Source organism: Aulonocara sp. 'chitande type north' Nkhata Bay, linkage group LG4, assembly GCF_057382095.1.
Source record: "Aulonocara sp. 'chitande type north' Nkhata Bay isolate Kocher_YH1m ecotype deep benthic linkage group LG4, A_spYH_male_GT1.1, whole genome shotgun sequence".
Lineage (NCBI taxonomy): Eukaryota > Metazoa > Chordata > Actinopteri > Cichliformes > Cichlidae > Aulonocara > Aulonocara sp. 'chitande type north' Nkhata Bay.
In genome coordinates, this window is record NC_141347.1 from 11,919,341 (window position 1) to 11,946,020 (window position 26,680).

Genomic DNA, 26,680 nt, shown 5'->3' on the forward strand with positions numbered 1-26,680 from the left:
GAGACATAGCTGTAGAAATGAGGGAGAAAGCTAACTTATTATAGTGTAAGTCATTTAATACAATTTAAGTGTTACTTTTCTTTTTATAATACACATAAAGTACAGAAGCACTTCATGGATATGAATGAACTCTTGCGACTTTTCTGAAATATCACCCACATATGCGCCATAGGTGTTATGCAAGCATTGTATAAGCTCTGTGCACTGGAATCAAGTACACGTGACGCATTCGCAGTAAGTGCGCGTTTGTGTCTCTGTGTGCCCAGATCAATAAACCCACTGTTGTCGTGAAAATATGGCTCTGTAATCTGCAGCCTAAGTGCTGTCTTTCCCTGAGATCACAGACCGCCATGAGACATGAACCCTGTTTGATTTGGCGCACGCCTCCCGCTCATCATACCAGCGACTGTACAGGATTACACACAGTGAGAGAATAATTGCTCCTGGATAAGCAACAATTGCGCTGGAATTCGTTCCTTCTCCACCTCTGAAGAAGCGGCACATTCTTTTCAGCCGACACACACACACACACACACACACACACACACACACACACACACACACACACACACACACACACACACACACACACACACACACACACACACAGAAAAAATACAACCCTCTCATACATGTTGTATGGTTAGACATCTGACACCTGTTGACAGGGTTGGTAAATTCCTGCTGCCGCCATGGCGCATTTTCAAACCATCCGTAACAAAATTTCATTAGAGATCATCGTGCACAGACATTTGATTGTTTCTGAAGTGTAATCCCCCCCCTTGTAGACGGGACGAAAAACCGCCTCCACCAAGCTGTGGGATGCGTAATTTTCATCCAATATGCACACCCACCGGGAGCGCTTCCTTACTAACCCTGATAGATGGCACTTGAACATAAATAGATTGCAATAGCATAGCTCTAAGTAGGCCCTTGAAACCAAATGAAAGCAGACCCAGAAAAGACACATTGCCACTCTGGATGTCCAATCAAAGCAAGCAGCTGTTTTGCAGTAACCATTCCTTTCTAAACTCATAGAAGATGAAGCTCTGTCCTGCAGTGTGTCTCTCTGATTGCATACAGTATGCTAGACCTAATAAAATAGCTTATTTAACCAAATTAGCTAAATGTTCTTCTTTAATGAGCTGCAGTCACCCGACTGAGAACTTTTGCACCAGTTTTAGTATTAGATGGCAGCAGCATACAGTGGAATTATTGGAGTTACTGGCCGAGATTTACCTGTGGCTGGGCTTTTCACTAACTCAGTTATTTGGCAAATGTGTGACAGATTTTATTGAGAGGCATTTGGAGCCTGCTACTGTGCACATGGCTTATTATCAGCACTCAAGCTATTGTCACTGCAGGAAAACCACTACAGTGGCAGTGTGAGCAGAGTGGGGATGTGTGGATGAGATAACACAGCTCATTAGAAGAGCCTGGGGACAGCTGAGGAGATAGCACTTATTATTTTTCATGATGCTCTCGCAAACATAGAAGTTTTTTTTCCCATGTGAAGTAAATATTAAGGATCATTGACACCAAATTTTTAAAAAAGAATGAAATTAAGATGTATTTCCTGCTTTTTTTGTCAAATGTTGTTGTGTCTGAAAAGTGATTGTGTGTTTTTAAATGATGACTTAAGTGTTACAGTATGTGGAAAGATGAAAAGTGCAATACCAGCATTGGCCTTCTTGGAGAAAGACAACTAAGAGCATTCCGTTACCTATTCATGAAAAGGCCCTGTTGCATTTTCCCTCACACTTCCCTTAAGTGGAGATAACATCTGGGATAAGAAAGAGAGTAAGAGGGAAAGGGAGGAGGGAGCCTGTGTGTGTGTGTGTGTGTGTGTGTGTGTGTGTGTGTGTGTGTGTGTGTGTGTGTGTGTGTGTGTGTGAGAGAGAGAGAGAGAGAGGTTCTTCAAAGCCTGGCATAGTGCGTGTTGGATCAGTCTTGGGGAGGGAGGTGTGGGAGATAAGCCTGCGACAGCTGCCAAACACCTCTGTGTTTTACTGTGTGTGTGTGTGTGCGCGCTTCTGGGCCTCCCATTCAAAAGCAGTGTTTTTGAATCCCAGCCACCTGCCAGCTCCGGTCTCTTATGGCAGGTGTGAATCCGTTTGTACGTGATTCAGACCACTGATGAACACGGAGCATATGTGACAGTCTTATCGCCTGCATCTCCCTGTAATAACAGCAAGAAGAGCGCACTGATGGAGAGATTACCAAAATGTGAGGTACTGTGGGGGCTGCTCATAAAAATGGTACATGACTGACAGAGGCAAAAAAAATAAAAAAGTAAGAAAAAATAAATTATATATATAACACAAAGATGATAACAGTTGAGAATTTAAATGTGTTTAATATTAAAACAAATATGAAATTATGGTATATATATATATATATATATATATATATATATATATATATATATATATATATATATATATATATATGACAAAATGGTGGTGGCTAACCAACCGGACATAGTGGTGGTAGACAAACAGAAGAAGACGGCCGTAGTGATCGATGTAGCGGTTCCGAATGACAGCAATATCAGGAAGAAGGAAAACGAGAAGCTGGAGAAATACCAAGGGCTCAGAGAAGAGCTCGAGAGGATGTGGAGGGTGAAGGTAACGGTGGTCCCCGTGGTAATCGGAGCACTAGGTGCGGTGACTCCCAAGCTAGGCGAGTGGCTCCAGCAGATCCCGGGAACAACATCGGAGATCTCTATCCAGAAGAGCGCAGTCCTGGGAACAGCTAAGATACTGCGCAGGACCCTCAAGCTCCCAGGCCTCTGGTAGAGGACCCGAGCCTGAAGGATAAACCGCCCGCAGGGCCGTGCTGGGTGTTTATATATAAAATAACTTGCAAAATTACCCTGCCACAAAAAACACTAAAGTTCCCCCAAAGCAGTGTCTTGTTTCACTTTTGCTTAAAAGGCAACGCATGCAACAAGACCTGGCAAAAATTATAGAATCAAAACACCTGAAGGACCACTTTGTAGCAAATAGAGCGAGCACAAATATGACACAAAACAAAGTTTGAAATGTGTGACGCATGAATCAAACAAGTTTAATTAAATTAGGTTAATTCATCACATATATTTTCCAAGTAGAGGAAGAATTGTGGAATCACTTTGTGTTCTGCGAGTCTGAAACAAATACCTGCACAAATCTAAATATGTTAAAACAAGCTGTTGTACCTGGCTAATTGAAAGGAAGCGTGGCCCCAGCAAGAGAGCTGTTAGTGGAAACAATGGAAAAGATTATGCAACTCCTTAAAGATTTTATTTGCACCAAAACAAGAAATGAAAAGCAAATGTGCAGAAACATGAGCCAGTGTTTGCGAAGGAACGGTAAGAAATGGGCTGAATGAAAAGGGACGTGCATACAGTAAAGCCAAAGTGAAAAACCAGCACTAACACTGAAACAGAGATTACAGCAATCATGTACTGTCTGCCGACATTATGCTGAAACTTTAGTCTGGTGACGTTTTGGTGAAACAAATAAAGACGACTGCCTTAACCTTCCATGACCCGAACTCTTTCATGGCATGCATTTTTAATTTCCCTTTGCTATTTGTGCTGATTGGGACCTGATGATACTCTACAAGGGCCTGAGATCCACATATGAGGACATTTGTTTAAAATTGCAATAGAACAGTGGCAGTACAATATCCTCGTAAGTAGATATCAGGCCCTCGTAGAGCAGAATTTTGTATTGTGGTCTAGATAACCCAAAATGTGATGTCCACATATGTGGACGCCAGGCCCTCGGAGGTTTAGAAAGAAAACAAGCACATTTGCCTTCATCCTGCTCATTTATCAAATATGGGTTGAATGTCCGGTGAAGGGCGAAGAGAAGATGATTACCTCACCAGGAAAGCCTGACAATGGGTTTCTGATCAATCTGCTCAATCTATCTATCTATCTATCTATCTAGGGATCTGGCAAAACTTTTGCCAGATCCCGAGTTTGTTTTGCGAGATCTCGCAAAAGTCTGTCTTAATTTTTTTTTCTCCCATGTCCCCTGCGGGGCTCCGTATGTATTTAATGGACTATGCTTATAAAGTTTTGACTTGCCATTTTGATTTTTATTTGTTTTTTTATTTTTACTTTGGACAAGGAGGTAGAGCCAGAAAGGTAAACAGTATTAGTTAATGCTAGCTCTAGCACGTTAGCTTAGTTAGGACATAAATACCTCAGTGTTATGACAATTTTCATAGAATTTAATGAAGTATTTATACAAAATCAACACTGTACACTTGTACTAGCCTATGCTTATTTTCCCCATGCTTAATTTTCTGCTCAACATTTGGAAGCAGCCTCAAGTGGCTCTTGGAGGAAACACACTTTGTGTCACTTGTGTGTTTTGAGCCAAGCTCACAGGTCAATATAGCTAGCTTGTTAATTGCTTAAACCAAGTATTACTGTCATTTCAGTGACTTGTACTTGGTTTAATAATACTTGTTCTGATACACTTCTTGTTATAGCTAATAATCTAATAGCTAATTGAATTGAACTGTGTGACCAGTGACAAAAGTGTGATAAATTAAACAGGTACAATGTCATTTTTATTCACACGAGCTATGATTTCAAAAATGAATTCTTTATTTAATGCATCAGTGCAATATGTATCTTGGGGTCGATATTAACAAGTCTCTCAGATGCGTGGGAGAGCGGAAGAAAGTTTTCCTGCCAGACATCACCAGAGTTCAGAGGTTAAATTCACAAGCAGGTGGCCCAGCAACACAGAGCTTGAACCAGGACGTTTCTTTTAGAGGCTTCATTATTTGCAATCCAGACCACAGCACACCATCTGTTTCAATAACCTCGTCTTACTCTGACGAACCCATACTGAGAGATTGAACTCTGTGATGTTTTTTAAGAAAGTGCATTTTCTCAGACTGAATTTGGCTGCCTCATAATTGCAATTTGGAAAGTCTTTAAACTTGTGTGCCTAGTTCGTCACTGTCAGATAACAAGCTCATATTTCTAAAACGTCACCTTTTCAGGAGCTAAGAAAAACAGCGTTGTTTTCTAGCTTGATGACACCGCATTTGGTTTTGCGTGTCCACGGGTTTAGAGTGTGTCAAACGACAGGGGACTGTGTAACCACGCAACCAAAGTGAAAACATGAAAATCAGAAAAACTGAACGGTTTTCAATGGCATTACCACAAAGGGTTGTTTAAATTCAATAAACTAAGTAATGAACTTATTATGCTTAGCCCAGCTGCAAAATGTCAAGGTAGGAGTTTCTGCATTAGTGATGAAAGTCTCCCTCTCTCTTTCTCTCTCTATGCACTCAGCCTGCCACTGCAATCTGCATGCCCGCCGCTGTCGTTTTAACATGGAGCTGTACAAGCTGTCCGGCCGTAGAAGCGGTGGAGTCTGTCTCAACTGTCGCCACAACACAGCAGGACGCCACTGTCACTACTGCAAGGAGGGTTACTACAGGGACATGACCAAATCCATCTCTCACCGCAGAGCTTGCAAAGGTAACAGGATGGTATGGTGTAATTCTTGGAATATGAATGATCCTCAGTCTTTCTCTAAGACCAACCTTTGGACACATGTTGAAGGTGTCTTCCAAAAGGAAAAAAAATGCTGTGCTTGGTACAATGTATACAAGTAGAAACACAACAGTTTAAAACAGACTTGAGTAAGCGACTTTTGGCTGCTGCCTTATCACGAGGTTTGGCATAGCAGGTAGCTCCATGTGTTTGATTTGGCAGATTTTTACACCGGATACTCTTCCTCACATATCCCCAAAGGGATTTGTATCTCTGCCTGGGATGAAACTGGGGATGTTTCGCTTGTTAGGCAAATGTTTAAAACCACCACACTACAGAGCCGGCGAAACAGATTTGAGTAAGCAACATCTAAAAATCTCATATCTTGTAAGCTGCACAAAAAAAGGCTTAAAGCCAAAAATTGAGGGCTTTCAGGTGTGGTTGCTTGAAAAGAGATGTCCACTAGGTGTCACCTCAACTCACCTGTACCACTGACCTGGACCTCTTGAGCATGTTTTCAGCGTTGGTGTGCTTTGGATTATAAAAGCCCAACATTATCTGAATGTCATTATCTAAGTCAGCGGTCCCCAACCCCCGGGCCTCGGACCGGTACCGGTCCGTGAGTCGTATAGTACCGGGCCGCGAGAGTTGAGGCTCAGTTGTGAAATGTATCGTTTTCAGGGTTTTTATCAGTTTTCAGCGTTATTTTGTTATCATTTTTATCGTTAACTCGGTTTTCCTGGGTCTTTTCACGTGTGTTATGAATAAATCTTCTGTTTTTCGGTACCGGTACTAGTTTTATTTTGTTGTATTTATCCGCGACACCTTAAAGCAGCGGTCCCCAACCTTTTTTGCACCACGGACCGGTTTATGCCCGACATTATTTTCACGGACCGGCCTTTAAGGTGTCGCGGATAAATACAACAAAATAAAACTAGTACCGGTACCGAAAAACAGAAGATTTATTCATAACACACGTGAAAAGACCTAGGAAAACCGAGTTAACGATAAAAATGATAACAAAATAACGCTGAAAACCGATAAAAACCATACATTTCACACCTGAGCCTCAACTCTCGCGGCCCGGTACTATACGACTCATGGACTGGTACCGGTCCGAGGCCCGGGGGTTGGGGACCGCTGCCTTAAAGGCCGGTCCGTGAAAATAATGTCGGGCATAAACCGGTCCATGGCGCAAAAAAGGTTGGGGACCGCTGATCTAAGTTGTCTAAAAAAAAACATCCATCGAGTCAGTGTTCAGTATCCCGTTGGCATAAGATGAAAGCAGCTACAAGAAGTCACCAACTGGTTTGTGAAGTCCTGTTTTGAAACGTTGAGGTGGGTGTTTCTGACGTGGTTTTTTGAAGCCAGTGTGTGTCAGATCTCACTGCGAAATTGCAAGTTGTTAGCCAGTGAGGATTCCCCAGATAACCCTCCAAAATAGACTTTTATTAGGTATGACCCAGAATCATATTGTTATTGACTATTGGTATTTCTGGCTCCAAAAAAAGTGTGAAAAAACCACCACATGCCCACACCACCAATGTCTGGGTATGCGACTATCTTTTATATACAGTCTATGTTTGGATCCAGAAATCCCAGCCCTTTAAAAGAGATGCTACCAAAAAAATAAATGAAACTTAAGTTAAGTAATACAAATTTGGCCAAGAAATACTACAAAAAAATGCCTACAAAAATCACAAAAAAAAGGAAAGATGTAGTTTTTATAGAAACTGTAACCTCCAAAACCAGGCTCTTTGTAATAGTTTATACACTCACTCTTCACCATGCTCAGGTATGACAAGAATTCGTTGAAAAGTTTCGAGTAAAGCACACACCTGTCTTGGTGTCGATGAAAGGACCCCTGCAGCTCCCCAGATATTTGAGGTTCTCAGTGAATCCCTGACAAGACAAACATAACAAAGCAAAGGTGCGAGCTGATCCACTGAGTGGAGCGGTGAAAACAGCTCGCTAATCGTCCCTCTCTTCCATTCATACTTCCAATGCACGTACGCATGTGGACGGGGAGAAAGGAAAAACAACACGCGCACACAGGTGTGAGCACATACGTCGAGCTGCAGAGGATTAATGTGCGTGGGGGACAAAAGCTGAGCTCCTTCTGTCTTGCAGCTCCTCTGGGAGTAAAGACAGGCTCAGAGGCCCTGAGCAAACAAACTGCTGTCACTCAGTCACATGCACTAGCAAAATACTCAACAGATGCACAAACAGTCCTGTGTGAGATATGTACAGTAAGAGTGCATGGACCATTGTTCTTTATTTCTGTAATCAGTCGGGCTAAAGTTTGCCTTTTGGATGGAAAGTCTGGATAACAAATAATGTAATTTTTTACTAACTTTACAGCAGTGCCTCAGCATGCTTTGTTTAAACAATATTTCACCCTGCCTCTGTGCATTTAATCTCCAACCTCTTCCCACACACTAATGACAAATGAGAAACTCTGGATAGATGCTCATAGTGTGGTCTTCAGCCACATCCACCGCTGAGCTCTGATTGGCTGGTGACAAAGTCTTGAAATGCCTATCCTCTGGTGCCCCTATCCTTGGTACACCGCTGGCTATCAAAACACCGGAACAGCAACGTGATATTTCCTACTGCATGCCACAACAGCTTCCTCTCCTAATTCACTCAGACTTCTCCAGCTCGCATGAAAGGAAAGCGAATGCACGAGAAGCCGAGCCCACAAATGCGTTTTATAGAGGCGTTTTATATCAGAGACACCCTCAAACAGAGCTTGCTGCATGAGGCGAACTGAAGCCTGATAGATCATCTGCGCACTTAGCTTAAAACATGACGAATGGTTCACTGTTTCAGTCTGCCAGCATAAACATTTTCTCAGGCTATATTTGGGGAGTTGTTCAGTTCAGGGGGTCAGAGCTAAGAGCAGGTTATTTTAACAGAGGTTCTCACTGCGCCTAATGGTGAAGCAACACCCATACATCTTTCCAAAGTCTTTACAAACAGCTGTACTGTAACCTGAACACTTGAAGCCCTTCTTCCCATCCCCTTCACGTGTGCTGCTCATTGCTCTGGAATCAAACCCAAACAGCCTGATTGCTGCCTTACTCCTCAGGTGACAAAAACACGGTGATGTGACATCAGTTAAAAACCGCTATATTTATTGTTCAATTCAGCCAACCATCCCACTCTGCTGTTGTTGGACAGGAAATACAGCGCAGCGCCAACACAGCCAGGAGGAAGTCTGCTTTCATTCTCCGTTCCTGCGCCCGCCTGCTCCCCCTCCACCCCCCAAAATACTTCACATCTCAACAAAAAACATTCCTCCCAATAATTTGCTTGGAGGTTTAGTGGGAAAAAAAACAGGCTCTTCCTTATACTGTGCCTACTTTTCCAATAGCTACATGGAATGCCTCATGCTTTATTTCCCAGATTAACAACTTCACCCCTCATCAAGCGCAGTGTAAACGTGGCTCATGGAGAACCACAGCGCACGCCGCCCGCCCCTAACAGTTTGTTTTTTCTCGAATTACCTCCTACGGTTGGCAGCCTAGAAGTATTTAACTAGGCACGGTGAGTCCAGAGAGATGGAACTGGTACATGGTTCACTGCATCGTACCCCCCCTTCCCTCCTAAACCATTCAGTAACCATTCATGAAATTAAGTCATGTTTCCGGTATTTAACACCTGTAATGAGGGCAATAGTACTGTAGTTTTCCAGTGGTTAATATACAGTCTAGCCTATCCTTCCGCTTACACAGTTTTAGATCAAATATTGATTTGGAAACCTTAAAGAGTTTCGAGTCAAGTCTACAACTACTTAAATAAATATGATTCAGAAAAATAATATTTAGGAAATATGCTTACTTGCTTTCAGCGTTAGTGTTATTGTTAGCAGGCAGTTTAGGCACATCTATAATGATCACTCTGAATCTTTAGCTGAATTCTTTCTTTGATAGAAGTCTGAAATAATTTTACAAGATTAAGACATTCATATTAGTGGCAGACTTAAAGACCCTCATTAGCAATGAGTAACTGCACTGCTAGCCAGCTTAAGCTAATGAGGCTTACTTCACCTACAACAACAGAGGTAAGCAGCATGATTGACAAATCTGACACCACCGAGCTACAGGAGATGTAAACTAGACTTGGAAGAACCCCAATTTCTACTTTGAACTATTAAAGATGTCATTCGTCACCTCGTGCAGCCATCTTTAAAGGTACTGATGGTAAATTCTTCTGTTTAAATACTGAAATAGCTTAAAACTCTCCAAAACTAACAACAGGCTTTAACGCAAATGGAGGAAACATCAAACTTTTTGTTGTGCTCCTCAAATCATTCCTGAACCATTTTTGCTTCGTGGCAGGGTCCACTATCCTACTGAAAGAGGCCACAGCCACCAGAAAGTACTGTTTCCATGATAGGGTGTACATGGCCTGCAACAATGCTGAAGTCTCAAAGTAACATCCACATGGATGGCAGGACCAATGCTTTCCAGCAGAATATTAAATAAAGTATTGCACTGCCTCTGCTGGCTTACCTTCTTCCCATCGTGCAGGTGTCAGGTGTTTCTACATAGCCAGTCATTTACGTGATGTAAAGAAAATGTGATTCATCAGACCAGGCTACCTTCTTCCATTGTTCAGTGCTGCAGTTCTGATGCTCATATGTCAATTGTTGGTGTGTTCAGTAGTGGGGAGGGGTCAGCGTGGGCACCCTGACCTGTCTGCAGCTATGCAGCCTCATACACAACAAACCGTGATGTATTCTGATGCCTTTCTATGAGAATCACCAATTTGAGCTACAGTTGCTCATCTGTTGGATCAGGCCACACAGGTCAGCCTTTGCTACTCTCATGCTATCAGAGAGCCTTGCCCGCCCATGACCCAGTCACTGGTTCACCACTGTTCCTTCCTTGGACCACTTTCAAAGATACTGACCTCTGCAGACCGAGAACATCCCATAAGAGCTGCAGGTTTGGAGATGATCTAACCTACTCATGTAGCAATCACAGTTTGGTCCTTGCCAAACTCTCTCAAGTTCTTACATTTGCCCAATTTTCCTCCTTCTAACACATAAACTTTGAGTACATAATGTTCGCAGGTGCCAGGATGAAGTGAAAATCAGTGTTATTCACTTCTCCTGGTCATAATGTTGTGTAAGTACCTTTAAAGCATGAGTGTACTCAAATGTGCTAAAGAGAGTTTCCTCTTACAATTAGCAACTCTGTCCTAGTGTGTGGAAGATTCATTAATCCACTTAAACACCATAATAAAATTACAATCTCTCATGAAAAAATTTGGCTTTTTCTCTTTTTTTTACACTGCAGCAAAATAAATTAGAGCCACTTTAATTTTAAAGTCATCATCCAGATACTTGCTTCTATTGCTTGCCCTGGATCTTAAGTTATATCCATAAAATTCACCAAAGCTCTCCTCCAAAGTCATATTTCAATGTCTTTTAGTTGTTGGCTTTACTCTCTGCGCCCTGAAAACGACAACATGCTTGTCTCCATCCTGCTGTTATTAGTATCTGAAGCAAAGCCACAACCTGCTCATGAACTCTTTTGTCAAAGTGACATTTAACTCCCTGTGGTCTGTTGCTCATGGGAAATTTTGTTAATTAACTCCTGCAAAAACCTGAATTATTGAATAAATAACGAAGTTGGATTGTTTGAGTCTTTGGTTACAGCCTTTATCCAGACATATGAAGCAAGTCTCACAGCATTTGTTGACAAAAGACCTCTTCCAAGCCTGGATTTTAATCAGTGTTGTCATAAAGTCAATAGGATTTTGAAATGAGGTTTAATTACTTGTGGAGCAGAAACCAGAAGTTACAGTTTAGCTTTGTTCCCATACTAGCTTGAAATTTTATTTGTATGAACTGATATTTTGCAGTATATACATGCAAACATACAGTAGCAGTCAAAAGAAAACTAAGCTGGTTGAAATGTTTCGACTGAAACAAAACATCTCTCCATCGCATTGTTAATTTTTATCGTTAGCTTATGTGATGATCATTTTATTGCAGCTATGGTTTCCGTTAAACGACCATCCCTTGGATTTATGTGAAAAACACACTGGTGTTGATTTCTTGGAGGGGAAAAGAGGTAGATCCCTAAAAATGTCACCATTTGGTTTTATTTCAGCAAACTGGCAGAAGCTTTTATATGATACGAATGAGGCAGAAGAAAAACAAAGACGTTAGGCTTTCTTAAAGAAAGATTTAATAAGCATCCCCTAATGTTCATAAAGCTCCATAAATTCCAAGTAAAAAGCAACGTCTACTGGACCACTTCAAGCAAATTTCGAATGACTCTGCTGGTACACATGCAGGACTAATAGGGAGGTTGGGCTTCAACTTCAAACACTGGCTTTATAGTAAAAGTTTGGCAGTGACACACACACAGAACAAATTTCTCACATTTAACGTGCGATCCTCCCAACTAAAAGCTTAAACACACTTTGAAGTGCGTTCCACTCGTCCATTACTGGGAAACATTATTCAGGCAGTATTTGCAAGGAGCCCTTTTGCCAAAAGGCTTTACATTGGAAACTCAATCTGAAGAGCGCACAGCCTGTCTGATCGCACCGAAGCAGAGGACTCAAAGCCGACTCGCGAGGAGCTCCCTGCCCTCACGCACAGACACATCCGCGACGCGCACACGCCAAACATTTGGTGTCGTGCTGCGCGGTGAAAGTGAAACACTGTAATTAATCAAGTTATTTACCCTTCTGCGTGCCTTCCAAAGCAGACCTAATGAAGAATCTTATGGTCGTAATGGGCGGAGGGAAGCAGTGTAATTTGATTGAGGTTTTATGCTGGTGCAGGGCCCAGTTCCCCATCTGTGATGGTCTGGAAGCAAAACACAGCCTCCTCTAATGCAAATGATTTCTTACTAGGTTTTAGTGCTAAGATGACTTTTTTATTGTATAGAATATGTAGAGTCAGCAGAGGACAGGCCCGAGACATGCTGTAGTCATTTGTAAGCTGATATCTGTTTTTTACTTTTAACCGCTCGTGTTTCCTTTCTTTTTCTTTTTTAACTTGCAAGTTGTTTACTTGTGTACAGTTTAGCTTGGTGCTCTTCTTCCCTCTTTAGCATGCGATTGCCATCCAGTTGGAGCAGCAGGGAAGACGTGTAATCAGACAACAGGCCAGTGTCCCTGCAAGGACGGCGTGACGGGGATCACCTGCAACCGCTGTGCCAAGGGCTACCAGCAGAGCCGCTCTCCCATAGCCCCCTGTATCAGTAAGGGCTACTTCTACCACTTTCATTTATCAAATATTGTGTTTCTTTTTCATTTTAAATGTTGCTACAAGCACACCTTTAACCAGATCACCTCCTACACCTCTAATTGGAGGTGGTGACACCCAGGTTGCCTCACAGAGAGGACCTGAAAAGGACAGACCGTGCCTTTTTATCCATGAATCCATTGCTCTCTGTCTCTCATCCCATGTTATTTTTATCCCCTTGTTCCATCACTTTGGATAGATATTTGGCTGTTTAAGCCTGAGTCTGGATAAACAGACGATTACAGCTTGACTAATATGGCCTTGTTTGCCTTCGAGGCCGTTAACTCGCAGTAAATCCCCCGGAATGAATCCAAGGGATTGATGGCTGATATGTTTATTGGCTGTATCTACCCCTGGCAGATTCCAGGCCCTTGGCAGTAAACACCAACGTCTCACAAAAGCAAAGATGGGTCACTAGTAGCTGCTTTAGCTCGGGACATCGTAGGTGGCTGGTATGAACAGATAAGACAACAGCAACGTCCACGGTGGACGTATACACCCTAATGATTGTCCCCTGTGCTAACAGGGTTGACATTTCTGATAAAGCCCATGTGTGGAAGTGGAGCAGTGGTGTTTGTACAGTAAGAATCAGAGTGTTTGGCCAGAATTCACAGAGATAATTTCAAAGTGCAAACCAGCTGGACCAGGATCTCTTTAATTTTGCTGGGGCAGTTACAAATGTGGTGTAAAAGCTGGAAGAGACTCAGCTAGTAGAGTAGAATGGATTTGGTTTCTTGTAACTTTTTCAGATAATGTCTTTTGGTTTTAATAGTATGATATTAAATTTTTGTGTATATCTAAATCGCTGCCAGCTCCGAGTTTAACGAGACCAGCGGCCTTGGCTCACTGTACCTACAACATACCAGAGTCAGGAGGGAGCAGGACATTAATAGGAAATCTTTTCAGTACATCTGTGTGTCAAAATCAGCTTCGTGTCCGACGGCACTTGGAAATTCCTTCATGTTCTCACAGTTGGAATTATCGTTATTCAATATACAGAACAATATGGCGGCAGAGAAAATTGTCTCTTCACTGTGCTCCTTACTTTGTCACAGAGATCCCAGCTGCATCTCCGACAGCGACTTACAGCAGCTATGAGGAGCCGACAGGTGAGTAACCAAAGAGATTTTGTGTCGTTTTTAAAATAATAATTTTTTTTTACTACATATTCTGTTTTCAAGCTGCTGTTGCCCTTTCATTTATATTAATTCAGCTATGTTAATGTATCACCGTGGGTGGGATTTTTTTTTAACTAAGCCAACTGTTCCTCCATGCGTGAAATCAGAAGTGCATTTTGAGCACACGCACATCTTTCCACGCTCCTCAGCTAAACGCACGTCGGCGAGGTCAGACTGATGCTGATGTAAACTCCAGATATTTTGCCAGTGCTCCCTGTGGCCTTGTTGCCCGTATTCCCAGCCTGCCCAGCAGCCTCCCCGGGGTTTCGGCCCTAATCTGATTACATGCTTCATTTGCACCAGTTTGTATTTCAATCAAGGCTGGCTGTACCAGCAGTGAAGCTCTGCCTGAACCTATTGTTCATGTGCTCTGACAAGAATCTCCATGTCAGGCTGCTGGCATTGGATCATGTGCCACGCTAGTATGTGCAGCAGTTTTTGGGGAAGCTCTGTCCTATTTCAAATTATTCTTAAATAACCAACAGCAGCTTAAATAAATTTCAGCATATTAATGAGTTTTCACCGTGATCCAGGTTTGTTTAAATAGGCTGAGTCACCTCTGATCATCGATCAGCGTCTGACGAGAGTGGCGCCACTGACTTCAGCGTGCTTTGTTGCGAGCCCCACTTCCTGCTATAGTGACTGCCGAGGCTGTGTGGAGTTTGGATTCCTGTCAGAGACTCCAAACAGACACCACCCTCCAAATTAGGAGCAGTGTGGTCCCCGGGGACCCCGCAGAAAGAACGTGGCACTGCTGCAGAGATACACAAAGGGGGCGTTTGTCCTCACAGCAGGAGATTGGACCTTAATGAGTGCCGTGGGTGTAATGGCCCACAGCAGCAATTGCGCTAAGGGGCTAATGGGCAACGTCAGCTATCAAAGAAAGGTATGATGAAGGCCCCCAGGGGCCTGCAGGAGATAAAGAGCCCCACCACCACCACCACTTCATTTACATGGAAATCAGGCACGCTCGATATGGACTCGTCAGATTCATTTACTTTGGGATTTCCTCTTTTCTTATTTTTCCCGCCAACCCAGAAACCAGCCAGGAATTCCAGCAGAAATGCTTTCTCTACATACATGAATTCAATCCTCATCCCACGTACCAAACCGCTCTTTTTTCCTCTCCCTCTCTCTCTCTCCTTTTTTTTTGAGAGGGAGGAGAGGGGTGTTTTTTTCTTTCTCCATCATTACCCAGGCAACCTCATTCACACAGAGTATAATGGGGAAGAAAGGGGAAGACTGGACAGAGGGCTGGAAGAAATAATGAAGTTTGTCCATATTCAGGCAAGCTGAAAGGTTCCCCCTCTCTCTCAATTGCCCCCCTCCTTTCTCTTCAGACTGCCCAGCCCAGCTTTCCCACCCCCCACCCCCCCATCCCCCCAGAGAAAGGAGCACAAGGCTTATTGCTCTGTGAGAGGCAGAGTGGGAAGTGGGAGGGGGCGGCGGGGGTACACTTGGAGATGGTCTGCTTCCAATTTGTGTCAGTCAGTGGAAAGTGGAGGGAACAAATGATTTCAATTTTCAGTTTGGCCTCTGGTCCCACCACCACCTTCCTCATTACAAAAGGTACCTGGCGGGGTGACAGCACACCAGAGTGGCCATCGATAAAGCCCCATGGCGCTCAAACCCACGTTCACATACAGTGAGGTAAAAGTGCAGGGGGGGGACGCTGCTGAGACATTAATCATAAGTCTGTGAGCTTCTCTGTCACTGCTACTCTCTGGAGGGATCCAGAACATTTAGCCCCGGCCAGCCTTATAGAGTATTCACATTCTCGCCTCATGTGGCTTAGAGTGTGCTAAGGGTCCCCACTAATGTCTGGTAGGTCTCCGGTTAATTCCCCCCCCCTGCGACCTTCTCTTGTGCACGAGTGACCTCAGCAGCCCTCAGAGCTGACATAAGGGATGCCAGGACAGTGACGAGGGAACGGGCTGGAATGGAAAAACATGGGAGGCGTATAGTAGGAGCGTGTTGACGGACACAGGAGGATCTGTGTAAGCTGTAATCTGCTTCACAGTGGCACTTTGAAAGCATCCTTAAGACCCCGGGGGCACAAGGAGCGTGACGTAAGGGACTAAATGTGAAGGTCATCCATCTGAAGCCCTGTCTGACGATGCTCACATGCTGCGAATGTAAATTTAAAACATTTTCGTAAACTCCTTCCCCTTCTCTGTCTTCTTTTCCTCAGATTGTGAATCTCACTGTAAAGTTTCCAAGGGCAAAATGAAGATCACGTTGAAGAAATACTGTAAAAAAGACTACGGTGAGTGAGCCCAGCACACAGGAACATGCCCCGCCAGATGTCACAAGGTCAAATGTCTCAATTAATCTGATCCGGAGCATAGCCAGTCCACACCATGTAGCTGGTCTTTGTGCTTTACTGCTAGGTTATTTTAAATAGCCTTAGAACACGTCCACTAATATAAAACCATCTCTGCTCTCTCTGAGAGTTTCCATGCACTCAAGTTAACATGTTTGACCCCTGGAAAAAAAGGTTTATAAAAAAAAAGCACTCTTCTGAAAATTAAGCTTTTCAAGATGTGTGACCGTCAGCCAACATTCTGTCAAGTTGTAATTGCTCATTTATTATGCTGATTCAGCTGATCTGATCGCATCACGCTTGTGACATATTTCTTTTTCTTATCCCTCATGAGTACAATAGAGACTCGTTTGAAGGTGCATATACATCAGAATTACCATTAGCATGGGTCACCGTGGGTGTTTAACCTTGATTAAGTCACTTATTAAAGTTGCTTGTGCAGTTGCGTGGCTATAGCGATATAAAAATAGTTGGCCAGTCACCACACTCAGCCTGACTTCATACCAGATGTTTGTGTTAAAAGAGTGTGTTTGTTAGGAAATAGAGGATGTTTTGAAAATGTAAATGCGTACAGGATCCATACCTGAACGCAAATGTGGATGGTCAGATGATGCTGCAACTGGCACACTGGTGCGAGTTACTGGTCTTACATGATTAGAACCAGTCATCAAAAAGTGTGAGGTATGAGAAAAGTATGGGACAAAATTAATATGTCAGCAAAAGTATGATATGTTAAAAACGTCATATTGTAACAAAAAAGTATTTAAAGTACGTATACAAACATTTGGAACTATACAGTGGAGAAAGTAATGAAAGGGTCCTTTGCTGAATATGCAAATTTGCTCACTTTCAAAGAAATGCACAGTGTCAAATATTTTATGGTAGTTTCATTTTGATGCAAAGAGACAGAATATCAATCAATAAACCATAAAAAAAACCCCACATTACTTAAAAGTTATACATTTGTTTGCATTTCATTGATTGAAATAAGTATTTGATCCTCAAGCAAAACATCACTTAGTACTTATTCTCCAGGTTTGAACACATCTCAGGTGGGATTTTGGCCCACTGATCTTTACAGAAACTCTAAATCCTTTCGTTTTCTTTGCTGTTGCTTGGAAGCGCACAAATTTTCTACATGATCGTATTGTGCTTCTTCTTTATCCACTCCTTAGTTGGTATGTTTTCTGTCACTATCATGCTGGAAGACCCATCCATTTCAGGATACATTTGCCCTTTAATTTAAGTCATCCTGTACCCTAAGCAGAAAAATGTCCAAAAGCATAATGTTTCCACCTCCGTGCTTGACTGAGAGGATGGTGTTCTTTGGGTCATGCTCACCATTTCGCTGCCTATAAACACAATGGGTCCAGTTGATGCCGTAGAGCTCAATTTCATGAGAAAACGTCTGGTGCACCTGCACATGTGCCATCTTGAGCAGAGGGACATTGTGGGCACTGCAAGATTTTAATCCATTATGGCCTATTAGTATTAGTAGTGAATATTTAGTCAGTAATGTGAAATTTACTTTGATCTGGCCTTTTTTTTGTAGCACCTCTGTTGCTTTTTGCCAAAATAACTGAGTTTTTTTCACAGCCCTACGCAAGCTGTTTCTTTTGACTAAATTAGACAGAAGTCTCACTTTATGTGAGCACACACAAAGCCTAACAAGAGAAAGCTGGGGCTTCATAAGCCCAACCATCACGGTTGTCTCTTACTGGGGTTTTAGGTTTTGTGGAGCCAGCTAACGTGAAGAAAGTCTGGCTTGAGTTGAGCTTGGCTTGCAATAGATTACTTTGGCCGAAAACTGGAAATTTAATAATTTAATCAATCATTATAGTTAAAGGAAGATTGTTATTTCCATGCACGGTAATTTGGATTTGGCAGTGGATCTGTTACCATTTTTGACACAAATACTTTGAAAGCAGGAGGGGGAAGCAGCAAGACAAAACAGGAATCAACAGACCTGATACTGATTAAGTCAGTCACAGCACAAAAGGTGGGGCTGGTGTTCAGGTGGGTTGCAAAGTGGCATGCAAATGCACTGCGATTATGTGCAGGCTACAGCAGCTTAAATAGATATCCAACATGGAATTTGCTGATGCTAGCTGATCTTCTGGGATAGTGACTAAGCTTCACTTTGTGACTTGCCTGAATTTAATTTGATCACTTCATGCACATTATAATTTGTGATTTTTGTTTTCCACAAATTAGCTTTTTTTTTCTTCTTAATAGCCAGCTAAGCTAACTGGCTTTTGGCTCCAGCTAAAAATTTACAATGCAGATGTGAGTCTGATATTGTTCTTGACATCCAAAAAGGGTGATCTAATCACTTTGGTGATTTTAAAAGGCTGAAACACAACATGAGGTTAGTTATTATATCTCACAGAAAGTAATGCTTAGATGTGAAGATTAGGAACTGTTTAGGATGCATTGCTTTCTCACTATTTTGTACTGGGTAAAAGCCATATATATACAACCAGTTGTAAAAGAATCACAGTATGGATGTCTGAACTATGTTAAAATTATAGCAGCTTTGCACCCCTGCAGCAGAGTTTGTAAAAGACAAAGAGATGCACAAACATGCACACTCACATACGCTTTGCCCAGGCTGGTTATTCTGAAGCTTTTTGCAAAACCTACTGCAATTTCAGAGCAAATCACAAACTATAAGGGAGGCCAAAATACACAGAAATCAAATTATGTCGTCAGTGAATGTGCAGGACACGAAGCGGCTGCAACAAACCGTTAACACGGCAGTGCCAGGTGTATATAAATATCACTATCACTGTGTTAAAACTGGCTGCAGGATATTTGATGTTTTGATGATTAATGATGCAGGTCCATTATGAAGCAGAAACCACAACCACACAGTGGTGGGGTGATAAAATAGACAAAATAACATATGCAGTTATTTAATTTCACTCTATCTCTCCCTTCATCTACATGGTAAATGATTCAATGCAGATTTTCAGCAATGCTAATCAGTCACACTGTTATCCATTATCTGTTATCACTGGAACCACATTTGTTAACAACAGAGACAGATACACAAAAAGTTTCAGCACATTATCCGGAAAAGGTAAACCACCCAGTTTTTAGTTAACTCACTAAAACTAACTTCATGTCAATTCATGCAAAAACTGGTTGCTGCAAAAAGTTTGTCCTGATCAGGGCTGCTGAGAGCCGTTCCTTTCCAGTTACGTTGATCTCTGTCAGAGCTGACTAATGCGTCTTTCAATCAAAATCATTGGTGAAACGTCATCAGTTACACTTTAAACAGCATCCAACTGTAAATTGCTCAACTGTATTTGACCCCCCGCCCCTGCCCGTTACAGTTGGGAAGACAATAATTCAGTCCATTTGTGACATTTTGCTACTGAGCCAAATTTAGCTATTATTCATATTTCCCTTGACTTAAGTCTTAGTTACTGGAGCTGAGACAGGCCGTGCAGCTAAAAATCTGCCACGTTCATTAAGAAAAAAGAAAAAAAAAAGCGGAAAAAAACTCTGGAAGCAGATGATTCTGGCGGCGCGGCACTGGGACATTATGGCAGACATCATTGCTTAGCATGCATTTCCTTTGCCGTGGTCTAATTCATTTCTCAGGCCTGTCGCCTCGCTTTTGTGGGGTTTTTGAGTCTCTTTTCTGTTCTTCGGAGAGGGGGGGGCACCCCCATGTGTGAGTGGCGATGCAGGCCCCCCGGGGGTCACGGGAAGGGGCCCTCTGTTTAAACACAGTTGTGCACTCCGCCGGCACAGAGCATTCCTCGGGGCGCAAACAGGTGGTAAATTAACCAGACGGTGACGGATTGCCACCCCGGAGAAAAAGAAATATGTTTTGTTTATTCAATTTTTGTTTTTCATCATTGCCGTAGCTACGGAGACGGAGGACATAAAGGGATTATATTCTCGCCTGACACCCTCCTCTGCACACACATACCCTCCCTTCTCCCTGCCACAGGGAGGACAATGAATCAAAGGGCCGCGTGTTTACCGACGCTCCGGGATGGTGCTCAAAGGCAGGGCCTCCCAGCCTAGCTGGCCACCTCTCTTCGCTCACCCGAGGGTAACAGGTCCCTGATCATTCACTCAGCTGATAACCAGAGGGGACAGGGGCCTCTGCACGGTAATTAAGCGAGCTCTAATTTCATTAGCCCTCGCCTGTTGGTGGCACGCAGTGTCAAGTCGCAGCACACCCAAAGAAGATAAACCCAGTGGGAAGTTTGGCTGTGAGAGGGAGGCTCGGTTGGCAGCCATTGTGCGAGTTGCAGGATCATCTTACACTTCCTCTCACAGTCTGCCTCACCAAACAGTGTGCGCTATTTTGTAATAGATTGCTTGACCCCGTGCTCCCGTTCCCTCTGTGCTGTCTATTTAGCTCAAACCAAGTGGCAGAAGGTGTGTGTGGATTTGTGTGTGTTTGAATACGTCGCAAAGACTGAAAACATACTTGAGAGAGAAAGAGAGAGAGGCAGACCCTGACAGAGAGACTGCGCCTGACAGAGTCTCCTCCAATGAGTCGAGCACAGCAGCTCTGGGGAGGAGAGCGCTATCTCCACTGGATTCTCACGCTGCGAAGTTGGATGGGGCTCTGGGAGCAGAACCCGGACAGCTCATGAGGTCGGAAACACATCCCGATTCTGCTGGAACTTTTTCTGTGGCTGCGAAGACAAATAGTGGCCCCTCCTTTCCTCCCCCTCCTCCTCCTCACACACCCTTTATGTGTCTGGATGAAGGAGAGGGCTGCGATGAATGGCGGGGCTGTGAGAGCTCCCTCTACTCAGCCCAACAAACCTTCTTTCTTCTGAAATTGTGTGCAATTTGCTCACACCATGCATCGACACACATACTTAAACACCCCACTCCTTCAGTTCTCTGCATTCTTGGCAGCGATATAAGACGGGCGATGAACACGGAAAGTGATCGTGTTAAGCCAGAAAGGCGACTATAAGGCCAACCTGCTTTAAAAACAGAGAAAGTAAACCCTATTTTGTTATTATTATAAAACTGCAGAGGTAACGCATTAGCTGACACAGCGTTAAATTGGGTATACAAATGAGCATTATATGGAATCTAATGAAGTCTTGTCCAGATTAGATTGTGTTTAGGTGCTAAAAAGCGTCCTTACTGGCACGGGAGAAGCTTGCACGGACATCGACCAAGAGGACAAGTGTACAAACTTTCCATACATCTCAGTAGCACTCTATAGTTAGTCATTTCTAAATCCAAGCTCCATCAATATGATGACAATTTAGGGATTCCAATTCATGGTTTGCTGTTTTATAATTCAACTGATGTGTGAAAAGCAGAATATAATTGCTTGATGAACCACCCGCGGGCCTCTCTTTGAGAATCTGGAGCTTAGATGATATACTATGCATACCAAGCTAACCCTCCCTCCCAGGAAGAGTCCTTCACTTGAAAGACATATTAGCTCCGGCGTCTTCGCTGTTTAGCTCTTGCTGCTATCTTAGTGATGCAGTAATTACCTGCTTGGTTTGATGGAGAATCTACACAAGAAAGCGTCAGCGAGTGGAGCTCGAGTCACATCCTGGTATGAATTCACTTGCAAGTGGTGCACCAATAGTTACCAGGTTTGGCCTGATTTAGCCTGAGGACGTCCATGTTTAGATGTTCAGGTCTAACACCTGAAAGACCAGTTGAAAAGCATTTGTTTCAGAAGTTATATTACTAGCAGATGTGGTGTTTTCCTATAAAACTTCTTTTTTGGCCAGTTATGTTTTGAAAAGAGAATTAGAGAACCCTATATCCTATTTCTTCTCTCTTTAACCCAGCCTGGCCACCTAAAAGTAAAATGCCTCCGTGCCCTTTATGCCGATGCGTGCTTTCAGATGTTCTACATCAGAAAGCGTAGTGCAAAGGGAGTCAGGGAGTGCTGTGGAAACTGTTGCTGTAATAGGGAGTGTGCTCAGGGGCACGAAAAGGAAAGGTCCTAGGTCAGAGATGAAGGGAGGGGCCTGTGATATGCTGCAGATTACTGGGTTCAAACAGACATTTTTATTCACCCTTTCATGCAATGATATATAAACGCTGTTGAAATAGAAGGTGCTTGTCAATCATTCCCACTATTTTTCCACTTCACTAATTCATCTCAAGGCAAATGTGGTCATTTAAAATAATTTTGAAGGGCTCTATTTGCTGTAGTGTATACTTATAGAAGTCGATTTGATATATAATTATATAATTATAATTATATTATACAAGTTGACACTGTTACAATATGTTTTTCTGTCACTGGGTTGTTTCCAGGACTTTTAAAATGGGGAGTGACTGAGAATGCACCAGAGGGGCCACAGGAAATCAAACTATTTAGTCAGAAATTTTTAATGTACTTCAACGTGGAAAACATGTATACAAGTCACAATTTTCAAGTTATGCAGCCATGCATCCTATTGCATATTTGTTATCAGGAAAGCAGACCTGCTTAACAATTTGAAAATAGCCTTGTTGATGGATACTTTATTGAAAAGTAGAAAAGAAGTATAAGATACAATCCTTTTTAAGTGCCCCAATAGTTCACTGTATACTAGTATATTGAAATATACTTAAAGTACCTTAAATGTACTCATGTAACATGACACTTTTTACAGTCTTCTTCAGGATATTATTGGGCTGCAATTATTGCGTATACATCTTTAATGTTTAATTGGTGTTGGGGATTATATGTTCAGTTAAATGGTGCACCCCATACCTCGGCTGTAGACACACCCCTGCTGGTTTGCATTGAATTTGGTAAAGAATTTGACATTTACCTGTAATTTTAGCCAGATATTTAGATTTTAACCAGTACAAGGGGTGCTGATATCCACACTATATTACTATATTACTATATGACTTGAATCACTTTTTCTTGTGGGTGACTTAACCTGTGCTTTTCTCTTAAACCAGCTGTTCAAGTGCACGTTCTTAAGGGTGACAAGGCGGGCGAGTGGTGGAAGTTCACGGTCAACATCATTTCTATCTACAAACAAGGTGAGCACCGCATCCGTCGTGGAGACCAGCTGCTGTGGGTGCGCGCCAAGGACGTGGCCTGCAAATGTCCCAAGATTAAGCCCGGAAGGAAGTACCTGCTCCTGGGTACAGACGACGACTCCCCTGGGCAGAGCGGCGTAGTTGCCGACAAGGGAAGCCTCCTCATCCCTTGGAAGGACCTGTGGGGCCGCAGGCTGAGGAAGTTCCAACAGCGCGACAAGAGGGGGAAGTGCTAAAAGTATCTGCAGAGGAGAGGGAAAAAAGAGTCAGAGGCAGAATTAGGCCTCTGATGGGATGAAATCAAGGACGAGGGATAAGGATGGATGAAAAAAAAAACTGGAAGAATTAAAAATAGAGAGACAGGTAATACGTAGGAGAAATGTGGAAATGACTGAGTGCTGCTGCTCTGAGCTGGAGCGAAGAGTTTAGTGTTTTCTTCTTTAGGAACAGTTGTGAAGGAGCTCATTCAACAGTCTGTCTTTCAGCGGTTGTTTTGTTGTATTATTGCAGAGTTTGCACCTAGTGTTACAGATATGTCTCACCCTGATCATTTTACCCACAATGCATTTTTATTAAAGCCCCTTGCTCAGTTTTTAAAGAGTGACACATCTTCTCTGTCACCCTGTTTGTGTCTTCAGAGGATCTTTTTCCACTGTGGTGTAAAAATCATTGTCTAGTTCAATGAAGACTTATAGCACGGCCGTAATTTCTCTCCACAACCTGCCAAACGTTAGCAAAAAAGTTTCAGATACAAGTGAAAAAATGGTAATTGTTGTCTTATAGTGCCATTCTTGCTCATAGGCGAGTGTTACCTCAGTAAAACAAGAAAAAAAATGCCATTTTTCTGTACAATGATCTCACTACAAGCAAGCCTTTGCTCAGCGCTTATTGATATATCAACAGTATGTTGTGGTTGTGACCTCTGCAATGTAAAGTAACCATATTTGGATACATAGACATTATTTTTAGTAGACGATGCCGTAGCATCAAGTAGGTGTAGAGTAGATTTGTCAACCATGCACTTATTTTTACTAGTCAGACGTTTAAGAACATATAAAATATGTTCCAACATTTTTAGAGTGCTGTCCAAAAAAGGGAAAAAAACAAGCCTTTACCATTTAATAGAATGTATAGCTAGTAGAAACCCCGCTTGCCTCACTCATGACTCCATAGGCTGATGTTTCTGGTGGACTGTAACAACCCTGTATAAATCACAACTACAGTGGAGTCAGAATGTAGTTTTTTTTTTTCTTTAATAAAGGACTAATTGTAAGTTGGACTTCCCAAGCATTTCCCAGTGGGAGAACTGATGAAGTGAACTATTTCACCTCATTAAATAAAGGGGGGAGAGAGAGAGAGAATATCGACCTATCAAGCAAACCTCATACCACTGACAAACTGCATGCTCACTATTTACTGTAGCTGACTGGCTAATGATGATTGTGAATTATGTACACATTTACTTTGTACACAATATTCAATGTTGTGGGAAAATAACCTGTGGAGTGATAAAAAAAAAAATATCACAGATGTTTATTTAGCACACTGTGTAAAATATTCTTCACCTCAAAACGACTTTCTGAGGACTGAATTTCATCGTTAAGACTTGGTACTGGACAAAAAGGCATGACCGATTGTCTACATGTTATATAGCTGTATAGTATTACTTTTTTGTTGTTGTTAAAACATTAACTAGATCTATCCATGTGAAATTAACCAGAGTTTTTTTTTTTTTAAATACTAGAGGCTTAATAAAAGAAAAAGACAAACAAATGAATGTCAGACAAATTTCTCATGTTGTGCACCCAGGGGATCACACATACTCTCTCTCACACACAATCACACACACACACATACACTGAGAGAAACTTGGACTGAATTTACACACACACGCGCACACAAGCAACACCCAAATACACACATGTACACTTTGACGTAAATACACGGGTACACCTCAGTACTCTGTGCATCATACTGTATGTATTTGTTGATTACAAAGTTTTTACAAAGTCTTCGCTCACTCAGCTGTACCGACATTTTTCAACCTGCAGGCATCTGCAGAAAGGTACGGCCCGCCAGACTTTTGTTCTCCATGGATATTATATCAGAATAATTATCTGCTCATGTTAATACATTGGCTTGTAAATGTTGTTTAGCAGTGTCCATTGCAAATGGTTGTGTAATGTCTTGTAATACTAATATATTATGTTTATCGAAAATGAATATATTTAATGACACATGACAAAAAAATGTGGCTTTTGTGGTGTTTTGCTGTCGATCTTTTATTTTTTACTTTTACATTGGATTTTAGACGGCTGTAATGAAAATGATTGATGCGTGTTTGGCTATTGAACAGCTTAACAGACCTGAAATTTAATTTGAAATAAAGCTGTGCAAAAAAAAGAAAAGAAAAAGAAAAGAAAGAAAAACAAACAAATGAGGATCTGTTGCTGAAATTGCATGTTTAGCTCCTATTTCCTCTTATGATCAAAAAGCTTCTTTTGCTATCACGACACAACAACACAGTTCCTACTATTTGCTTCAAGTTTCAGCTGCAACTGGAAACCACTTTGTAACATGAATTTTGCATTGCAAGACATAAGAAGAAGAATCTAACACAATAAAATGTTCCTGAAAGTCCTGCCAAATATAAAATTGTAGATTTTTCCATTCTGGTAACACTCTAGATTACAGCCCCCCAAAAGTATAATTTGGGTATGAGAGCTCATGCAAATACTTATTTGGTAGTTACACGCTAAGTACAGGAAAAGAGTTCAGGAGGAATAAGAATAAGTGGGTTTGACACACAGTAAAGTGGTAAACACACAGATTTGCCTTTAATGCAGCAGGTAGTTAAAAAGGGTTACATTTTAAATAATGACAAAATACTGATGTAGACATTGCAGCTGTCAGATCCAATACCAGATGCTCGCATCAATGTTGAGTTTAAAGCTTTTAGATCTTGACATATCATTGCAATAAAAAAGCTGCACATTTATTGAGATTTATTGCACAATATACAGAATAAAGAGTATAAAAAGCCATCAATTTAACAAATTACACTCATGTGCAAAAGTCTCAACTCACCCCTTTATTCTTTATACTTTGCTTCCAAAGAGCCGGACTTACTTGTAATTTTTTAAAGTGGTCTTGACCAGAAGTTTTCTTGACTTTCTGAAGGTCTTTCAAAGTTTATCTTTACCTAACCATTTGAAGACAAACTGGCCTTTTTTATTTATTTATTATTTTTTGTCGTTAAGCCACTTAACACTGACCTGTGGATCATTGTAGCATAAAAATGATGGGATCTAATTCAAGGAATGAACCAGTGTCGTGTTTGCTGTGTTTTCATCAATGTGTGGAGATATCTCCAAACAAAAAACAAAAAAACACCCATTTCC

General features: G+C 42.0%; 1 protein-coding gene across 1 annotated transcript in view; it reads left to right on the forward strand.

The window, feature by feature from the left end:
* The window catches only part of ntn1b (netrin 1b), a 48,988-nt gene extending 22,960 nt beyond the window's left edge, over nucleotides 1-26,028 (forward strand). Inside the window, exons 3-7 of the mRNA XM_086288441.1 lie at nucleotides 5,306-5,494; nucleotides 12,589-12,738; nucleotides 13,838-13,891; nucleotides 16,152-16,226; nucleotides 23,196-26,028. Of these exons, the coding sequence (XP_086144567.1) occupies nucleotides 5,306-5,494; nucleotides 12,589-12,738; nucleotides 13,838-13,891; nucleotides 16,152-16,226; nucleotides 23,196-23,515 (788 nt within the window). The 3' untranslated portion in view covers nucleotides 23,516-26,028. The remainder of the gene's footprint in view (nucleotides 1-5,305; nucleotides 5,495-12,588; nucleotides 12,739-13,837; nucleotides 13,892-16,151; nucleotides 16,227-23,195) is intronic.
* Nucleotides 26,029-26,680: the final 652 nt, after the last annotated feature.